Raw genomic sequence first — 19566 nt, 5'->3', positions numbered from 1 at the left:
TTTTTGTGTGTGTGTGTGTGTGTGTGTCTCTGTGTGTGTGTGTGTGTGTGTGTGTGTGTAAAAGCAGTTAGCCTTGTAAACCGTAAGTGAAATTTCACAAAGTTACATCAGAAGTTTGACATGAGTTGTCTCAAAGAATAGAACAGATCGTTTTGACTAAATACAAGTACAAAGGAGTTTAACTCATAATGTTAATATGTGTCCTAAACATATTAGTTTGCCCTTCTCAAATGGGTAAAGGTTTCCTCAAATAAATAAAAAAAATATATATTTTTACAGTGGAGTCTGCCTTTGTTTTGAATCACAGATTGTCGATCCACATAAAATCAGGAAAAAAGATTTTCTCTGTTTTTATCTTTAAAAGTTCATAATCCAACAAAAAGAAAGCTTTTGGCTGTGCTCGGTTTTCAATGTTATTTGATTTAAATCAAATTACAAACATAAAAGTGTTATGGTCAGTTCATGAAATCAAATGAATATGATGTTTTTCTTGCTTTAAAATCTATGGTTTATGCAATATTATCAATCATACAAGTTTTAGTGGTTTGCAAATAACAAACAACATAGTTATTAACTGCAATGTTGAAAGCAATAATTTAATGACAATCATTTGAATTATAAAATTGTTATTTTTTATTATTTTTTTTTTCAGTGTCTGTTGTGGATTGCAAACAGCATAATTCAGCTATGTGGTTTGAGAAGAAATTATTTGTATTTTGCGATCTATCCACTAAAAACTATGTTTTATCCCTACAGTGTGACTTTGGCGACTGAACTTATTTTGCCATTTGCATGGCAGCTATTATTTCTTTGCTAGACTGATAGCATTATCCAAAGCAAAGACAAAATTTTCTGCACTAGAGATGCAAAGTTTTTTGTTTATGGTAAAAAGATGTACCAAATGGAGCACAGAAACAAAGAAAGTCATACTGGACGGACCATGGCTTTTAATGTACATCTTGGGAAGAAAGGTAAGAAATGCAGTTCTGCTGCTGAGCTGGGGGATTGACAGCCTTCAGTGCTCCAAACATTTGAGACCTATCCTTGGGGGGGGGAAATGCTGGTAAAACAAAGAAAGAAAAAATGATATAGGCTGATTATTCATTCAGAACACTTCAAGATGAACATTGTTTGATCAACTAACTTGGGGCTTCACTGCATGAACACAGATTTGATGGGATATAGGGTATGCTTTTTGTGATCTTACAGGCCACTTGCATCTCTGATTGGCTCAGGGATCCCTGAAAACCCTCCAGAATTGCTGAAGGGGCCCATATACCGACCAGGTACCCTGTACACCGTTCCAAATCTGAGTACCCGATTGAGTTCTATTGGAGATCGATAGATTGAAGGGCAATCAGACCATTGTGAATAACTTTCAACCGGGACTGCCATGAGTGCCCACAATTGTTCATACTAGTTTGTCAATCATTATAGTGTGTGTAATTCATGTTACGTAACAGCGTGATTTACAAGAAACGTGTAATTAATAATGATTCACTGTCGCTGCTACGGTGAATGCTGTTCTCGGTTGGACGTTATTGGTGCAATTCCCGAACGAGTTGGAAGAATGATGAGAGAGAAAAGAAAACACAAAAACAAAACAAAACTGTTGACTTCGCTGAAACGGTATAGCATGTTTCTCACCGAGTAAAAGGCAACACGCGAATAGAACCCACCCACCCGATTTTAGACGCTAGGCTATGCTAAACCCATTAACCCATGCTCTCAACGCTATGGTTTTAAATGCGAAATGTTCGAATGACAGATAAACCAGGTGTTTGTCTGTGCGCGGTGTGCAGTTTTACCAGCTGCACAGCCTTTCAACGGTAGGCGTGACAGCCTCAGTTCGGGCTGCATTTTGCGTATTCGCCACAGAACAGTTCAGTAGTAGACCTAGCCTATTTGCCCTCTGTTACCATCTTGCTGGGTCCATGCAATTGGAGTATAAGAGCGATATTAAGACGTTTGCACAACAGCTGTCGCAGCGCTGTGCTACTTAATTTTCCAGGAATTAAATGGGCCTCTTTGTTTAAAAGATGGCCAAAGAGAATTTAACTCCATTGAAAAAGATTAACTGTACCCGGCCCCAGCATCTGCCACGTCGATACTGATAAGAGAACCTGCTGTGAAGAAACAGAACTGCTAATTATGAGTTGCGAACGGGCTGATTCCCCAAGACGCACCCAGGACAGATGGCAAAAATGTAGCTCTGGACTGCACCCGCTGGGCCAGACAGAATGGGCCAGTCCTGTGCAGCGTGTTACCAAAATGTAGTTCGGTTTTCAGAAGGTAACCTGCTTTACAGGGCGGTTCTGGTATGTCTGAAGTTAAATATTTTAGGCAGAAGAACTGACATTCAGACCAAGTCTCTAGTCTTCTTGTCCCCATTTCCCTTTCCGAGGACATCCAAGTCAGAGCTCTACAACTAACTTGGAATGTGTCGAACTGAATCTCAAGGCGTCCACCGTGTCTACAGGTTTTTGTGGTTTCCTTTAAATCAGCTACTAATTAAGTTCTTGATGAGAACATGGTGTGTGGATTCCGTAACCAATCAATGACTTACAAGCTAAAGTTAGCATAACAGAACAGCAGGTGGCAACATTTGCAGCTTTTGCAATATGGTGGGCTACTGTTATTCAACATCCCATTCATTCATCTGTAGCTAAGTCAGCTGAACAAGCTTGGTAGCTGTATTCATGTCTGATTCTATAGTAGCAGCTTCTTTTCCCCACGGCGACAGTTCCTGCGCTATGAAAAGCAAATTGTGGTCAATCACTCACTCATGGATGACCTTTGAGGGACATTTTGTGGGACACATGCGCAGGTGGTGCCAGCTTAAATGTGTCTGTGGAAGTGAGTTGCGCCGTGGGTCTGGACGGTTACGTGCTTGTTCTTCCCCTTCTAAGAATTATGGTGGTTGAAGACCCAACCAACTCTGCCTAAATATGCATTAGGCTATTGAAAGGGCAACATGCAGATTGAGGCTGCATTCAGACCAGATCAGTCAATACGGGAAAAACGGCAGTTTTCCCATTCCTCAGAAAGGGGATAGTGCATTTAGGCTGCGGCAGTGGGGACTGCATGGGGTGCAGAAAAAAACCACATGCAGGAAGTAGAACTAGAAGCGACTTTTGCCGTAACGCAACCCGACGTCACGCTGCGGTGGCCAATCAAAAGGAATTGTACAGATCTTTTAAGCCAACATGAACAAACTCACCGAAGACAAATACTCAGTCACTGAGATGGGAAGATTGGCTTTCTATAGTTCAGTAGCCTACAGACTAGTCTCTAATATGTTATATGTAGTTCCCACAAGGTGGTAGTAAAGTATTCTTTGCACAGATGTGAAACATCTGGTCCAAAAGCATTTTTTCTCCAGGATTATTTGTGTCTTTGCAATATAAAGTCACATCCAAAGAATGTTTTGTGATTACCAAAAGCTAGAATTAAATTAAAAGTTGAATTCTTTTTTTTAACAAAATGTATTCAACAGTTTCCTCACCCTTTTCATTATTGCTCTAACCATTTGTATATTGACCAATCACTTTTTGACATGACAATACACTATTGTGTAGTGTATTTTGCCATGTATTGGCATTCATTTATTAGAATTACTAAACCCGAAGCAGGAAAAATGACAGACAGAAGAGAGAGACAGAACCCCTGCAAAGCAGCTAGACCAGACTCTGTCTCTCCCTCCACCCTGAAGCAATGTGCCGATCAGCTGTCTCTGGTGTTCACAGACATTTTTAACACCTCATTGGATACATGTCACGTCCCAGCCTGCTTCAAGACCTCTACCATCATCCTGGTCCCCAAAAAAACAAGGACCACAGGACTCAATGACGACAGACCCGTCGCCCTGACCTCTGTGGTAATGAAGTCTTTTGAGCGCCTTGTACTGTCCCACCTTAAAACCATTACGGACCCACTCCTGGACCCCTTGCAGTTCGCCTACAGAGCCAACAAGTCTGTGGACAATGCTGTAAACATGGCCCTCCACTTCATCCTCCAGCACCTGGAATCTGCAGGAACCTATGCCAGGATCCTGTTTGTGGATTTCAGCTCCGCCTTTAACACTATCATCCCGGCTCTGCTGCAGGACAAGCTCTTCCAGCTGCACATGCATGACTCCACCTGCAGGTGGATCACTGACTTCCTGTCTGACAGGAAGCAGCACGTAAAGCTAGGGAAACACGTCTCTGACTCCCGGACCATCAGCACCGGTTCCCCTCAAGGCTGCGTCCTTTCCCCTCTACTCTTCTCCCTGTATACAAACAGCTGCACCTCCAGTCATCAGTCAGTCAAGCTCCTGAAGTTTGCAGACGACACTACCCTCATTGGGCTAATCTCTGGTGGGGATGAGTCCACCTACAGGTTGGAGATTGACCATCTGGTGTCCTGGTGCAGCCAAAATAACTTGGAGCTCAACGCTCTAAAGACAGTGGAGATGGTTGTGGACTTCAGAAAGAACCCAGCCCCACCTGCCCCCATCACCCTGTGTGACTGCCCAGTTGACACTGTGGAGTCCTTCCGCTTCCTAGGCACCATCATTACCCAGGACCTCAAGTGGGAGCTGAACATCAACTCCCTCACCAAGAAGGCACAGCAGAGGATGTACTTCCTGCGGCAGCTGAAGAAGTTCAACCTGCCAAAGCCAATGATGGTGCACTTCTACACCGCCATCATTGAGCTCATCCTCACCTCCTCCATCACCATCTGGTACGGTCTTGCCACTGCCAGGGACAAGGGCAGACTGCAGCGTATCATTCGCTCTGCTGAGAGGGTGATTGGCTGCAGCCTGCCATCCCTCCAAGACCTGCGTGTCTCCAGGGCCCTGAGGCGGGCAGGAAAGATTGTGGCCGACCCCTCCCACCCTGGACACAAACTCTTTGAACCACTCCCCTCTGGCAGGAGGCTGCGGTCCATGAGGACCAAAACCTCACGGCACAAGAACAGTTTCTTCCCGACTGCAGCTGACCTCATCAACAAGGCCCGGGACCCCCACTGACACTGATTGTTATCCTGACCCCGACGGACGTACTTGTACTTATTCTGATAACACTTTCTCATATCTTCTATTGTTAATTTGTCACTTATGATACTGTATTTTGCCGTATACTTGCCTGTTTTTGCCCTTGCACTATGTTTATTGTTTATTGTTTGCACTATGTTTAATGCACTTTGTTATTGTATATTTATTTTATGTTTATTGTTATGCATCATCAGACCAAAGCCAATTCCTTGTATGTGAAAACCTACTTGGCAATAAACTTGTTTCTGATTCTGATTCTGATTCTGATTCTGATTCAGTTTAACCTCCCAGAATCTCTCATGGACTGATCTACTAACGTTCTGTAAATGTTTCTTTAAGTCCTTGAGATTGTCCTAAGACTTAAGTAATCATTCCTTATCAAATACATTTAATATAGGGATTGTACACAGTGTTATATTTGCATTGTGAAGTTGTGTGTGCACATACATGTGAGTTCAGTTCCTACTTATGTCAACATTGCTTCAAAGGCATGGTCCACTTAGATTTTCAAAAAAGGTAGATAGAGATATAATCTTTTTTGGCCTTGAAGGGGATTTGCCTTTCACATGTACTTTGATGTTATTCAGTTTCAGCAAGCAACAAAATCAAATGTATTGTTCTGTATCTAATAGGAAGTGCAAAATTAATTTACCTTGAGAAATAAAGCACTTATAGAACAGGTATAAAGCATATTTGGATCATAACGAGAGGTTTTGTGTAATATGTTCAATATGCCTCAATATACTTGACACAAACAGGAAATTAAAAGGTTAATGCAATACAGAGACAGTTTTATAAAAAATATAAATAAAAACATCTACATGAAGTGGAAAAGAGCTCTGACATTAACTCTAGCATTGTCATAGGAAAATTGCATAAACTAGTTTTTGTTTTCAGTTGTACACTCTTATTTTAAGAAATGACTCATATAGTACAGAATAATTCATTGTAGTATTGCAGTGTATGTGAAAGTGCATTGCTCCTGTGACATTGTTTTGTTGAGTTTGTTTTGTCTATTGAACACAAAAGCTCTCCTCTACAGTTTCAGTGCTGCAATGATAAAATTTACTCAATGCTTCACTCAGTCAAATTTCAGCAAGGTGAAGTATTGGAGTTCTGGATTAAAATAACTGAAGCAGTGTTAGTGGGCAGACTAGGCTCCACAATACAGCCAATGTGTCCTGACTCTAAAACAGATTGTTGCACTTTAGATTATGGCTGTTTTTCCATACCAGATTACCAATAATCATACACATCCAGAGATTGCCTTTACTGACTGAATAACTTTGGAGCCTGACCAAGATACTGTTTGTTTACAAAAGTAAAAAAGTCTTTCACAATATCCCTGTGGACCTGTGTAAGGATTGTCTAGTTGTAATTTTATGCTAGGCTATTCTGACTTCAGTAATAGCCTGTGTTAAAATATTTCAGAATGGTACATCTTGTAGCCTATTTGTATTAATTGTTCCCACGGGGTGATTTAACATCTTGTAAGCAGGATATTAAATGACTGCAATCATTGTGTACAGCCTCGCATTGAAGGTTCTGTCCTGGTTTCAGATGATGCTGGCTGAGGTGGTGATTTTTTCTCTTTTTTGATTAAAAAAAAACATTTACACTGGCTGTTGATTAAAATATGCAACAAATTTTTTTTTGAAGATTCTTTTTTAAAGCTAATATAATGTAAAGGCCATGTCTTTTTGTTACATCATTTAAGGCTCTAAAAACAATTTAATAACATTAGCTATATAATCCTCAACCATTGTCACATTTTACAAATAAAATTAGAAAGAAATCAGGTTTATATGCTTAAATGACAAGCATGTGAGGGTGATACATTGATATTCATATAAATATATATTAATGTAAAAAAAATGTGTCCAAAATTGTGTTTCTTAGCAACTTCTGTATTATATGCCTATTTTTGAAGAGTTTCATAATGTTTAATTGTTTAATTTATCAATTGTTTGCCTTTGAGTTTCCCCCATTCAAAAATAGCTAAACAAATGTTTGTGTTCAATAATGAGTGTATGTGGTGCACTATGTTCACCAATTATTGTTTTAGTTCCCTGGTTTGCTGATTCACCTTTCTGTATATTAGCTGAATATAGTCACAGCAGCATTTTTATCTACATAATCATGTAAAACTAGCTAGGTCTCAGAAATCAAGCTATTTTCTCTAGTTATTCACCACCTTCCTCAGAAAAAGAGATGAGTTACTTTTAGGTAACAATTCTTTGTTTGCTTGGCCATTGGTCTTCTATGGATTGCAGATGATCTGATCAGAATGTCAGAGGTCAGGTCCCTGGAGTTTGACTGTCAGTTCTGTTGAGTATGATTTACGATTCTCTTCCTGTGCCAACAAACCGGTACGAAGCAGTCCTTCCTGTTGCAAGCCTCTTGTCTAAGAAAATATGTTTGTCTTATACCAATCCAGTTAAATTATATATATATATAGAAAGAAACACAGTAACTTTCCTAATTGCTTCCTCTGGGATGATTCCTCTGGGTGTTCTACCCTTTTTAATTTTATTGAAATTGTAAAATAAATGCCAAGCATTTATAAGAAGGTGTCACATGCAGTGATTGTATTGAAGACAAAATAACAAGGCTTTTCCATATGACAATAATGATTTTGCATGGTTTAAATGAGACTTCTGTTACCAGTAGGACTACCCCAAAGCAAAATGTGTTGTGGATATGTAGACCCGGCCTTACAACTTTCTGTTCTAGATCAGCCAATGTTTAACCATGATGTGTTCCTTGAGGGGTATTCTCTTAATTGTTCTGTGTCCCACAGAAAAAATGAACCCTACTCAGCCACTGGCTGTGTGAAAAGCCTTCTTCAGACTGCTGTCAGGACTCAAATGAAAAATAAATGAAAGAGATTCTCTTCCCAGGAGAAGAGCAAGAGAAAAAAAATTAAATTGGGATCTGAACCAGCCTGTCATCACAATTCCATGACAACAGTCTTTACTGTAATGTGCTCTTCTTCCGGAATGGATGGCAAAGGAACCTTTTGTCATTTTTAACCTTCTATGAGGAAATAAAAATAAGAAAGACAAAAGTGCATATACACAAACAATGATCCCTCAATGCAGGCCTTAACATGTTTCATCTTTTGTCCTCAAGACTGATGACTGCAAAGATTGATGATTCACAACATCGTTGTGCTGGGTGTCTCGTCCCAGCGACCATAGAGCAGAGATTCACTTATCATCTTGGCTTTTGCAGAGGCTTGATAATGCATGATGGGCCTAAATAATGAGTGCAAAGCAGATGGAGAAAATGGTTTCTGCCCAGAGCCAACTGCATGTGAGAGAGAGCATAAGGCTTTCACACACTGCCATATATTGTGCATCTTTAAATAAAAAAAATTGGTGACAAAAGCATTGCTTTAACAATGAGACAGTAAAAAGCTGGATTGTAAAGTTGATTTAATATTAAAGTTCATTCATTTCCTCCTGTTAATATGTTGTAACATTCTGTAAAATGTATTTAGATTCATGTGATTTCATATGGTAGGATGTACACATACTAGCACTTTGTGTAACTGAAACTCTATTGAACTATAACCTGACTAAAATTCTGTTCTCTGAAAGTGGTAAAACTGCCCTGTACTTATGCCTTTGCCTTTTCTGATGATGACGTTAGAAAACTAGTTAAGCCACTATGGTGTCATATCAGAAGTGTGGGAAAGCACTACCTCCTGAAAGAAAAGAGGTCAACAGTACTACACAGACAACCAAAAGATCTGAACAAAATGTTCATGCAAAATAAAGTAAAATGTATCAAGGAACAGATATTGATAGTATAGTTTTATCTCTTGTTTTGGAGATGGGCACAGAAGGGATCCAGGCAAGTGAGACTTTTATTATTGTGTACAGTCCCAAGCAGCCCTGCAAGTATGTGTTTGTGCATGTGTGTGAATGTGGGTGTGTGTGTATGTGCATGGGGTCGTGCATGTGTGTGAGTGCATGTGTGCGTGCGTGCGTGTGTGTGTCTGTATGTGTGTGTGTCTGTGTGCATGCACAAGCAGAGAGCAGTGCAGCTCTGTGCTCTGGCCTGCTCCACACAGCTAGCCTCTGGCAGGTGGTTCAGGTTTGTTGTGCTGGATGAGGGATTAGGGTTGTGGTCATTGTTTGTTGGGGATGGTGTTGTGAATACAAAGGGATTACTGCAGGAGGTTCGCCTCATTGACTGTGGTGTGGGGGAGGGTGTTTTGGATTTTAGGTGATGATGGATGCTGTGAGGGAGGGGTTTAAAAAAAACAGTATATTGAATCATTCATCAACTATTGTGGTCAAATGGCAATGTTATTCTAATTGATATTTTGCTTTTATTCAAATTTTTTCAAAATGTAAAGTCAATACTGTTGGTGGCTTTGCTCATTTTGCTGAATATTTGCTATTTAAAATGGACATATGTGCAATTTTTCATGATCAAAAGGGCCTAGATTTTTCAGAGCTTTGTTTTATAATCGCTTTTTTCAGCAGATAGGAAATATTTTTCTCATATTTAAGCAGCTTTTAAAGATTTTTTTTCTGAAATATTGTGAGAAAATTAAAACAATACTAATGCCCAGAACCATGTGTCTCCATTAGGGCAATACAAAGGAGCGGTTGATGAATTGCTATTTTAGTCCTTTTCTTTGACTTTAATGAATTTACATTATCTAATGGGGGACTCAAATGAAAAGCGCTTATTAGTGTGGAATGAGTTGGAAAAAAATCTATTCATCTTTGTTAGCATCCTCCTGTGTTCTTTTATGGGCCGTTTTTACAAGGAGGGGAGCCAGGGGAAGCCTTTTCCATTAGATTGGAGAGCGGGGAGACTCATTGAGTGGTCATCTCCAACACTAACAGAGTGTCTGCCGCAACAAGAGTTCAAGACTGTGAATGCTGGTGACTCCTGTGTAACCTCCTGAGGTACTGAGAGCTCACCCTTAAATGACCCCTTACTCTGAAGAAAGATTTGGGGGGCTTCCAGGGGGTCTTCAGACCTACAAACGGAATTTCACAAAACTCGAGGAACATATAAACTTTTACCTCGAAGCAAACGCACAGGGATTAATCAAAGACAATGTGTTTGATAGGGCCTATACATTTTTGTGTGCACACACATCGACTTTGATTAAATCCCTGCGCGTTTGCAAACGACGATTCTTGTACCTGTTAGATATTGTAACAAACGGTTTTCTGGCTTTTAAATATTTTCCCAATCATTATTTATAACTAAACTGGCATGGTAAACTGGCCTAACAAAGATACATGCATTGCATTCGAAGACAGACCGCCGAAAACCGATTTTTATGTAAGCCTAGTCCATTGTTTACATTGTAAGCAACAGGCTTTTGAGGAAGTGATATGCGTTGCGGAGAATTTGATGAGAAAACGTAAATATTTATCACAGCTATGTTATAAAACTGCAGCCAGGGTTTTATAACATCTTCACAATACACGGTTTACCCAAATGCAAGAATAATTCCCCCGTGGCTGCGCTGCAACTGCAGTTTCAATAGGGAAAAGAAAGAGGTTGGCGCATATATCTACGTCATTTTACAGTGATAGGCTAAAAAGTGCACTTGTAAGACGGATTACGAACGCCATTTTGGATTTTCTTTTTTGGTTTCTTTGTAAAAATTGATTCTTTTCTATGTTTTGCTCATCGTCGGGACCAAAGATTGTAACTGCTCTCCTCCGCTCACAGACACGATACTGAATAATGCTGTCATTGGGAGAATCTGAGCTATCGCCACCCCCTTAGCGGGGCCCCAACGTTGTTGCCAGCGTTGTTGCAGTAGGGAAAGTTGCAGTCGGCCCGAGAAGAGGAATTCAGAGAGATGCTGCTGTCTTGGACGGCGCAGCTAGAGCAATCATAGGAAAACGACACGGCAATAATTCACACACTATGGATAATAATGACCCCTATTTACATCTAAGTAAGTGTTTCTTCTTTATTAAAGTAATGTTATTTCTTAGGCGCATTGCTGTTTCGCTGTTTAACTTATACCTATGGATTAATGTAGGCTACATGGCGTATTTCTTGTAGTCCCAATGCCTAGAAATCTAAATGGGACCAGCGAACTTTAGACTGAATGTAAATCCAATGGGGACGTTATCTGCTTAGTTTGCACTTGTCGTGCAGCAATGTTTATTGACAAGAAGGCTGTGCCAATGCTAAAGTCAGGTGATCACAGTTCTGTCTCTCAGACAGGGTCAGGGGTTGGCACTTTAATTGCGCTTATGTAATTTATGGCCTTTCTAGCCCGTCTCTTGCTAAAGTCTTAGCATCCGAACGACTATTTATTAGTCTGGAATGGTGATCCACAAAGGACAACATATACTTGTAGATTTTGGCTTGGTCCCTCGAGAGACTTCAACGTGTGTATGCTACTGGCGATCGGGAGTGGGACCGAAAGGATCCAGCCCGATCCCATCCGACAAGCTAGCTGGCTAATTAACCTTTTTTGGTTTCGTTTCCGTTTAAATCGTGTTAATGAAAACAACATTAGCCTACTTCATCACTTCTGGACACATTTCCGTTTTAACGCTAAGCAAATCGATGGGAATTGAAGTGTTTCTTTATATGTTGACTGTAGTTTGGTTAAAGTTTCTTCTTTATTAATACGAAACGAATTTTCTTTTGTTATTAAATGTCCTGCTTTTCTTATGTGATCACGCTAAAACTTATTTTTCAAAGCTCGAAGCATGCCTACGTGTTTGAACATGTTCCATTCAGAGGGACAAATGATAGTTGAAATTCTTTGCACTGCTATAAAGGAAGCGTAAAATAGCCCTACTTACTACTGGAAATGGTAAACAATTTGCTTTTAGAATATAGCGCACTCCTTTAAAACCTGAACTGAAGAAACAGGAGTGCGCTATTCACACTTGTTAAAATAGCCTGAGAAATTGTCTGCAGTGGCTTACGTTCTCTGTATTTCAGGTTACTCTGTGGCATGCAGCAATTTTATATAACTTTTTTTTTTTTATATAACGTAATACTTCCGTTTGCCTATAATATGGGTGCTATATCTTTATTTATGCAGCACTGTTCTTACAGTCCGATGAAAACACTTTTCCAAAAAAAGACACAGGGTAGCAACAGGATATCGTTGTTGCTGTGTGCGTGTGATATTTCTTTGCACATGTAATAGTATACTGGACTAAATGTGCCAAAATAAAAAATTAAATAAATAAATGTGGAATTATAAATAAATAATTTTATTTCATTTTCGCACGTTAAACGCTCCATATAATAGCCTATTACTATTCAGTAAATCCGATTGCATTGTCACCACACTCAACTGATATTAAATACGTTAAATATTCAGGTTTTTATCTTATTTTCCATTGTTCTTTCAACTGTTTTTGAGAGCAAAGAGAAATGTTATCCTTCTGCTCAGTGCTGTGCTGATGATTGAAGAGACCATAGGAATTCATCTATTGGGTTAATCTCCAGCGTTTGGGAGCAATGCTCTGGACTTTGGCCTCTAGTGTCAATAATATTCCTGCTTTTGTTTGAAGATCTGGAGGCCTGTGCAGTCTGCACTTATTTTCTGAGGATTGTTTTTTTTTTTTTTTTTTAAACCTTGCTCGTTTATGGATATTGCAAAGATATGGTACAAAAGTAATTTGTTCTGGGAGGAGGGCCCAGGGCTTCTGTGAGTTGGAGCTGCGTTAGCAACGTGTTAGTGAGAGAATCTTGTAGCCATGCATTACACCATAATATTGTGACTTGGCCTATCCAAAATTATTCTGAAATAGAGGCTGTATTAGCAAGTTTTGTTTTTAATCTAATTTTAGTATACAGGCCTGAAAGCTTGGTTGCTTGCTTGAAATGTAAGGATTTGTTTGACTTTATTTTTGTGGTTTAGTTTCTTTATCATTTTAGAGTTGCTTAATTTGAATTCATCTGCTTAATTTTAATTTGTGACTCACATAGGCCTAGTTCTCCTGTAGCTGAAGAACCCATAGTCAATAACAGTTTTCTGTGAACACTGTGCATAAAATAAATTTGCTTGTAGATGTCCCACAAGTAACCTATAATCCAGTTTAAAAAAAAATCCCAGTCATAATTCCTGATATATTGTAAAATTATTCCAAGTAACCATGTGTGAGGGGGGGGGAAAAACACTAATGTACTCTCCGTCTACATCGTACATTGTGGTAGTTCCTTGGTGGTTACTTGGTCAAACGAGGACATTTATTATTTACTGAAAGTAAAATAAGCTTGGTCAGCCAAAAATCTCAGGAGGTGGAATTGTGCTATGGCCTATATATTCAAAGTAGCCATAAGAATTTTTTTGGTCAGCATGTAGGCTATAGGGTAGACTGTTCTTAACAGCATATTTAAGATGGAAACTACCATGGGGGAGGCTTTTCCCCAAAATGGATGTTATGTAAATTCTCACAGGGTTTCCATCAGATTGTGTATGCTACTAGCATGTAATGTTTTCTATGACAATTTCTACCCATGTTTTTATTTTATTTTATTTAAATCCTGGGATGAAAGTGGGTTAGGAGACTTCTGGTAAGCTAATGTTCTGTAATTACTGATTAGTGGATAGGTCAACATCTTGATTTAATTCCAGCTTTGGTCTTGCAAATTGTTTGAATCTAGGCTCCTGCTGCGTCTTGGATTGATTGAGAGCAAAAACAACTCCCTTTAGGTGGGTCACGACTAGCCTCAATCACAAAGAGTAACCTTATTGTTTGGTAAATTCAAAGAATTTACTGGGTCAGTAACATGCATCAGTCTTGTGTTATTGAAATATTTAGTTACACAACATCTATTTCTATTTTTAAGTCTGTGACACGTAGCCTTTTTACCTGTTTTGCAACATATTAATGTGTGTATGTATAATGGGGGAGCACTAAAGCTACTCTGAATAAAGTAATATTCAGTTATAATATTGCAATCAAATGTAATTTAGTTATGTATGGGTAGCATAGTTGGTACTTGAAGAGACCGCTTGTGATGGTCTTTTCATTTTTCGTTATTTTCACTCTTTAAAACCTTGTTGGTCATTGTGCCATGTGACTGGAGTATGGTGTGGGGGTAATGGGAAAAGCTTGGTGATTTCAGACAGAATCACCTCAGCTGGGCTTACATGGGCAGGACATCAGATGTGCAGTAAACAGCTGAATGCTTAGCTGTGTAGCAGCCATCTCTTGAAAAATGTCCTGTGCAAGTTATAATTTGCTATTCGCACCCACGCCACCCACGTTGTATTCCCTTAAGCCACCCCCAAACAGAATCTCAAAGACTGATGTCTTTTTTAGGATTCAGTGTGTCATTTTGGTGCACTGAACCTCGTCAAGCGGTCTGTGTTCCTCTTTTATGTCACAATTAGCCTTCAGGCTAATAGATGTCAGTAAATTAATTTTGTTCTGTTCTTTTCATTGTAGACACAGTTGAGCCATTCTTTCTATCTCTCTTTCTACTTGTTTTCTACTTCTAGGCTACTTTTTAATGCAATGTTTGACTAGGCCTGCGCTATAGATTTGGAATTCTTATGGCTATTATGCTGTGGCCTGAGAATTAACATTAATGCCCTTTTATGTAGCCCTGTGTTATTGTATTGATAAGCAAGGGATGCTGTCATTTTAAAAGGCTCCCAGTGATGTCTTAACAGTGGGAGCTAGGGACGGATGTAGGCTAAGTCTGAAATGAGCCTGTGTAAGGCCCTGTGCTTTTGCCATTCTCTCTAGAGGCCTAATCACGAAGTGCTCAGGTAATACTATTCTCTTTGAAGCAGTATCTCATGTTTCATTAGCAGTTGTTTTAATGATGTCCTTTAACAGGACCCACAAAGCCTGTGTTGTTTTCCTGACATCGAAAGCTTCTTTCTGCGTACGGTTAATAAACGGATTCATCGGCAGGGAGATTGTGTTGCACCTTGAATGGCCTCACAGCATTTGTTTGTTCCTGGCTAACATCCACATGACACATTGCTTGCTTTCAATGAATGTGCGTGCACCTTGTGCGTATGTAAATGTACAAAAAATGTTTAAAAAAAAAAAAAAACTTTCAAGTGGACAGCTTTGATGCTTTGAAAAGCAGGGGTGTCGTAGTATTTCCTTGTCTTCATTCTTTGTGACATAAACAGGTAATAAACATTGCAAGCAGCCTCCAATCTTTACCTGCTGTGGCCTTCATCCCATTTAAAATGTAAGAATATCTATAAGTACTACACTGCTTTGTAATAGGCTTTTATTTTACTCATGTGAACTACAGTGTGCTCTAAGTTTATAAATTCAGGTTATAAATTTATAAATTAGGCTAATTCCTGATTTATTATAATTATTATTATTATTATAATTATTATTATTATTATTATTATTATTATTATTCATTATTGAGGGGTGGGAGGGTTATTACTTTGTGTTCTTTTCAGAGACAGAAATAGACAGGCCTGGCAGTGTGTGCCCATTAGATAACATGCAGCGCACAATGTGCCCTGAGGTTTAGAACCGTTGTGCTAGACAAAGAACGCACTTTGATTTGGTTCTTTTAACGGGCGATTTGTCTGCTACAATTTAAGCTGGCCAGCTCGAGGATATCAGCAACAAGCAGGACCCTTCTCGTCTACAAAAGAGGGCCTTGATTCAGTTGTAGCACATCTAGCCTAATCCTCTCTGTAAATAATACTTTGTACTTCAGCACCCAGATCCCCGAGAGACAAAATCCAAAGCTTTTTGCGAAGTCCGTTTTGGTTATAGCCTAGTTCGCAATCTGTCCATTTGGAGCTTTTAATCATATGCAAGGTGCATAGCAGACTCCTTTAACGTCTTACAGGCTCATGGCCCTGCTGCAACAGGTGCTCCTGACCAGATAGTTTTACTGACACCCTTAGCCTTCTGAAAAATAAGCTGATCCGGGCCAATGCGCAGTTCCTCCAGGACTGATCTGACGATAATCTCCCTAATCCGGTAAAGGGCGCGGTCTCCTCCCACCTCCTACCTCCTCCCTCGTCTGTGTTCCATCGACGGCTGTCGCGGAGTCTGTCTGCTGGACCTGTCGGGGGTTGAGGGCCCTTGTGGCACCCGGGCAAGTCCCCGACTGGTAAAAGTCCCGCTGAAGATATCAGCTACGGGCGCTGTGAGTGGTATACCCATGCCAGACCACAGGCTTTTCGCTGCCTTTAAAAATTAGTCTGAAATCGCTGGGTAGTCAAATCTACACTTATTTGGAGGAGGAAAATGTGTGTCCCTTTTACTCTTTGATTTGAATTCTTCCTATTTCGAAAAGTATTTGATTGCCATCCAACCACTCTAACTTGTGTTTCTGTTTCCATTAGTTTGCTTTTTTTGTTTCCATTTTGTATTTGAACAAATATGCTGGTATGTTTGCCTGGAATTGAAATGTAATTCAAGTGGTGTGTTTTGCTGGTTTTCAGATAGCAGGTGGACCACATTAATAATAGCATTTGGAAAACATGGCTGACCAGTTTGTGATTAATCTTTTTTTTTTTTGTAGTTCATGTCTTACCGATGCTTCTTGTATCATTTTGTAGATGCTGCTCTCTCTAGAAAGCCATTTGACACTGTTTTCACTCACCATTTCACAGATGTACCGTAGTGTTTACAGAGAAAGCAGCCTCGTCCCTGGCTGTGTTCCCAGTGCCCTGCCTGGACTAGGCTCTAATGAATGGTGGTACACAGCTCTGAATGTAGTCATGGGTATAAATGACGGAGGCGCCCAGGTGAGGGCTAATCTTCGGGTTTGGTCTTCCTTTCTGCGACCCTCTCGGTTTTACATTAAATGGGGGACCATTGAACCAGGAAACTGTAGTCCGCTGCCCCACATTTACACTGTGCAGGCGCTCTGTCTGCAGTGAAAGGCCCTTTCTCATTAATAATGATGTCTCCACCCCACTCACCCGCGCAGCAGGAGTTTGTCTGCTGCTAGCACAATTCGGCTGTTGAAGGATATGCTTGTGTTTTAGCATTGCGAATGGGTGTCCTTGCCAGTAATGAAAATAGGGGTCGATACGATGTTTTCTTTGAAGCAGGAAGCAGATGTCTGGACCTGTCCCTTCTGTTCCGACCCTGTTGTTGTATTCCTGAATATCACTTCACTGTGACCTCATAAAGAAGGGGGGGGGGGGGGGGCGGAGGAAGGTTGGCGCATGCAGATAATGAGCAAAGGTCCCGTGCCTCTTGTGGCCCTAGGTTTGAATCTACTGCCATGGCTCTGAAGGGGCAGCAGATGAAGGCCTGCGGTATGCATCATCATCATCACTAACTCAATGTGGGCGTCTCCCTCTGTGGAAATTCCCGTTTCACCAGGCGGTGATGGATGCTGTCGGCTCCATCTCGTGTTCCTCGTTCGCCGCCCCTCCCCCCTGCCAGTTGTGGTGTGAAGTGCTAATGCCGGCTTTGCGGTGCTCCCAACATCTGACCCATTTAATCTGGGGGCCCAATTAGCAAGGCTTTGCATTCCCCTGCATCTTCACAGTATTTCTCACTTGCTTGAAATCATTTTAGGAAGTTATGTGGTTAATTTATAAGAATAGTTGATACAAGACACAAACTTTGTGGTTTTTTGCATTTGCAAAATTTAACCATTTTTTCAAAAGTGCATTTAACAAAAGTAGGTATTGGCTTCAAAAAGGGGAATCTCTTTGATCAAGCAGTCAAAAATAGTCATTCTTCCCTCCAAATTGTTCAATCACATCAAAATAATGAATTTGCAGCATTAAAATAATAGTGGTTGAAATTTCAAATTGAACTAACAAAAAGGTCTTTTGGGCAGTGTGTACATATTCATATCTAGCCACAGATTTTCATCCACACCACCAAACTTATTTTCTTGGACCAGACAGCATGGAAAAACCTTTCCTGCCCCAGCAGGCATCCGCATAGATGTCCTCACAGGCTCGATTCATGGCCTGACGGAGGGAAGCTTGTACATGCGGCCCGTGGTGGTGCCCTTGCTCCAGGCAGAGAAGGTTCTTCAGCGGCAGTCAGGAATTGTGCGTCTGGTATTGGGAGCACCACTGACACACCTGGCTCAGTCACTAGCCTTTTCTCTACACATGAATACACAATCCCTGTGGAAGCCCACACTGTCCCAGATGTTTGGTTGTTCCGAGGTTGTTCCTCCACCACTGTTTCCGTGAGCTTCTGTAAAAGACTACTAAGGAAATTCAGAGATTGGTCTAAATTGTAGGGACCTACAAGTGCGCGGTGGTGCGTGACACAAGTTTGACCCTGGGCAACACACCTGGGGATATTTCCACCAGGTTGACTAGAGACTTCTGTGGTCCCAGGACTGCAAAAATGATCCATTACTGGCTTTGCAAAACACTGTACATGAGTACAGAGGTTGCAGTGATGTGAGATTTAGCACATTTGACAGTATTTCTGTACTGTGTGAACTTACTTACCTGTTTTGCATGTTGGAGGACAGTGTTGATATAGAGAAATTAGGCTGAACTTGTCTTCCAGCTTCAGCCATGGTTAGCCCCAGGGCTATACGCAGATCCATAGAATATTGCTGAAATGGCTGTCCCACTCTCTGATCTCTCAAGAGCACCCCTCTTTCTCTGCTTCCCACTCTTTTGCTCATAGGTTTCATTGTTGTTGGCTGATGAAGACCTTATGTGTGATTTGGACTGACTGGTCAATTTTGGATTTTGTTCTGTAACATTTGCGCATTGGCTGAAATGGCTACAGTTCTACATCTCAAAAAATGCCTTCAATTGAGAAATTCTGCAGATTGGTGGCTTCTTTATTTCACTGGCTAACTCACGTAAGCTGACTGAATAGGAGGAGCCAGAATCTTCCTTGCATCTGAAGGTGATGGCACTTGCTCAGGTTTTTATAGCTGAATTCAGAAAGCTTGTGCGTTCAATTACACTGCTTGCATTATTGCATTATTTCAGCTCTCAGTACTTTTACTTTGGGGTGTATCCTCTTAAAACTATAAGCATTAGGTTTACTGTACAGTGCCTTCAGAATTTTAAATCAAGGGTAACACAGCTTTTTGGGAAAGGAGTTCTGAGTTTCTGTGACACTCAGTCAAGCAGGATTCTGGGTTTTGTTTCCAGTGATCACTGGCCTGTTTTGTTGCTGGAACATTCTCGCACATGTCCTCTCATGTTATTCCCCGTGTGGGGTGCTGCGGATGCACCACGAGCCCAGGTCGCTGACAGGCAGTGGGGTGGCCCTGTGTGTGTGTGTACAGGGGTGGGGGAAGGTGGAGAGCGGGGCTGGTTTGTCTCTGTACAATTCCAGCCATGGCTCATGCTGTTTTACCTACCAATCGATCAGCTCTCTTCACGCCCACCCACCCCCACCCTCACCCAATAGCCCCCACCCCCTGGCAAACGTCAACCTTCAGCCTTTCTGAGAACTGCAACAAGAGGCTCCCGCAGCTGCTTGTTCAGAACGTTTGTACTGCGGCATTTGTTTTCGCCATTATTTGCGGTGAGCCTTATCTATGGGCTGAAATGTTTGTGCCTCTCAGACGTGTCCGGAACAGCCCATTCCTTGCTGAAACAGACGGATGATCGCTGC

General features: G+C 40.8%; 1 protein-coding gene across 4 annotated transcripts in view; it reads left to right on the top strand.

Moving 5' to 3' along the window:
- Positions 1-10604: 10604 nt before the first annotated feature.
- Positions 10605-19566, top strand: part of rxrgb (retinoid X receptor, gamma b) — a 28552-nt gene continuing 19590 nt past the window's right edge. For 2 of the 4 annotated variants that reach the window (XM_035414598.1, XM_035414595.1), the window contains exon 1: positions 10606-10979. Coding sequence is in view for 2 of the 4 variants with exons in the window: in XM_035414595.1 (XP_035270486.1) it covers positions 10949-10979 (31 nt within the window). In the remaining 2 variants the exon portion in view is untranslated. Of the gene's footprint in view, positions 10980-12567; positions 12705-19566 lie in introns of those variants that run through there. The other 2 variants (XM_035414594.1, XM_035414596.1) reach the window with 2 other exon arrangements.

The sequence above is a fragment of the Anguilla anguilla genome, chromosome 4 (assembly GCF_013347855.1).
Source record: "Anguilla anguilla isolate fAngAng1 chromosome 4, fAngAng1.pri, whole genome shotgun sequence".
Classification (NCBI taxonomy): Eukaryota; Metazoa; Chordata; class Actinopteri; order Anguilliformes; family Anguillidae; genus Anguilla; species Anguilla anguilla.
The sequence above is the reverse complement of the archived record's forward strand: the minus strand, read 5'-3'. Positions and strand labels throughout refer to the sequence as shown.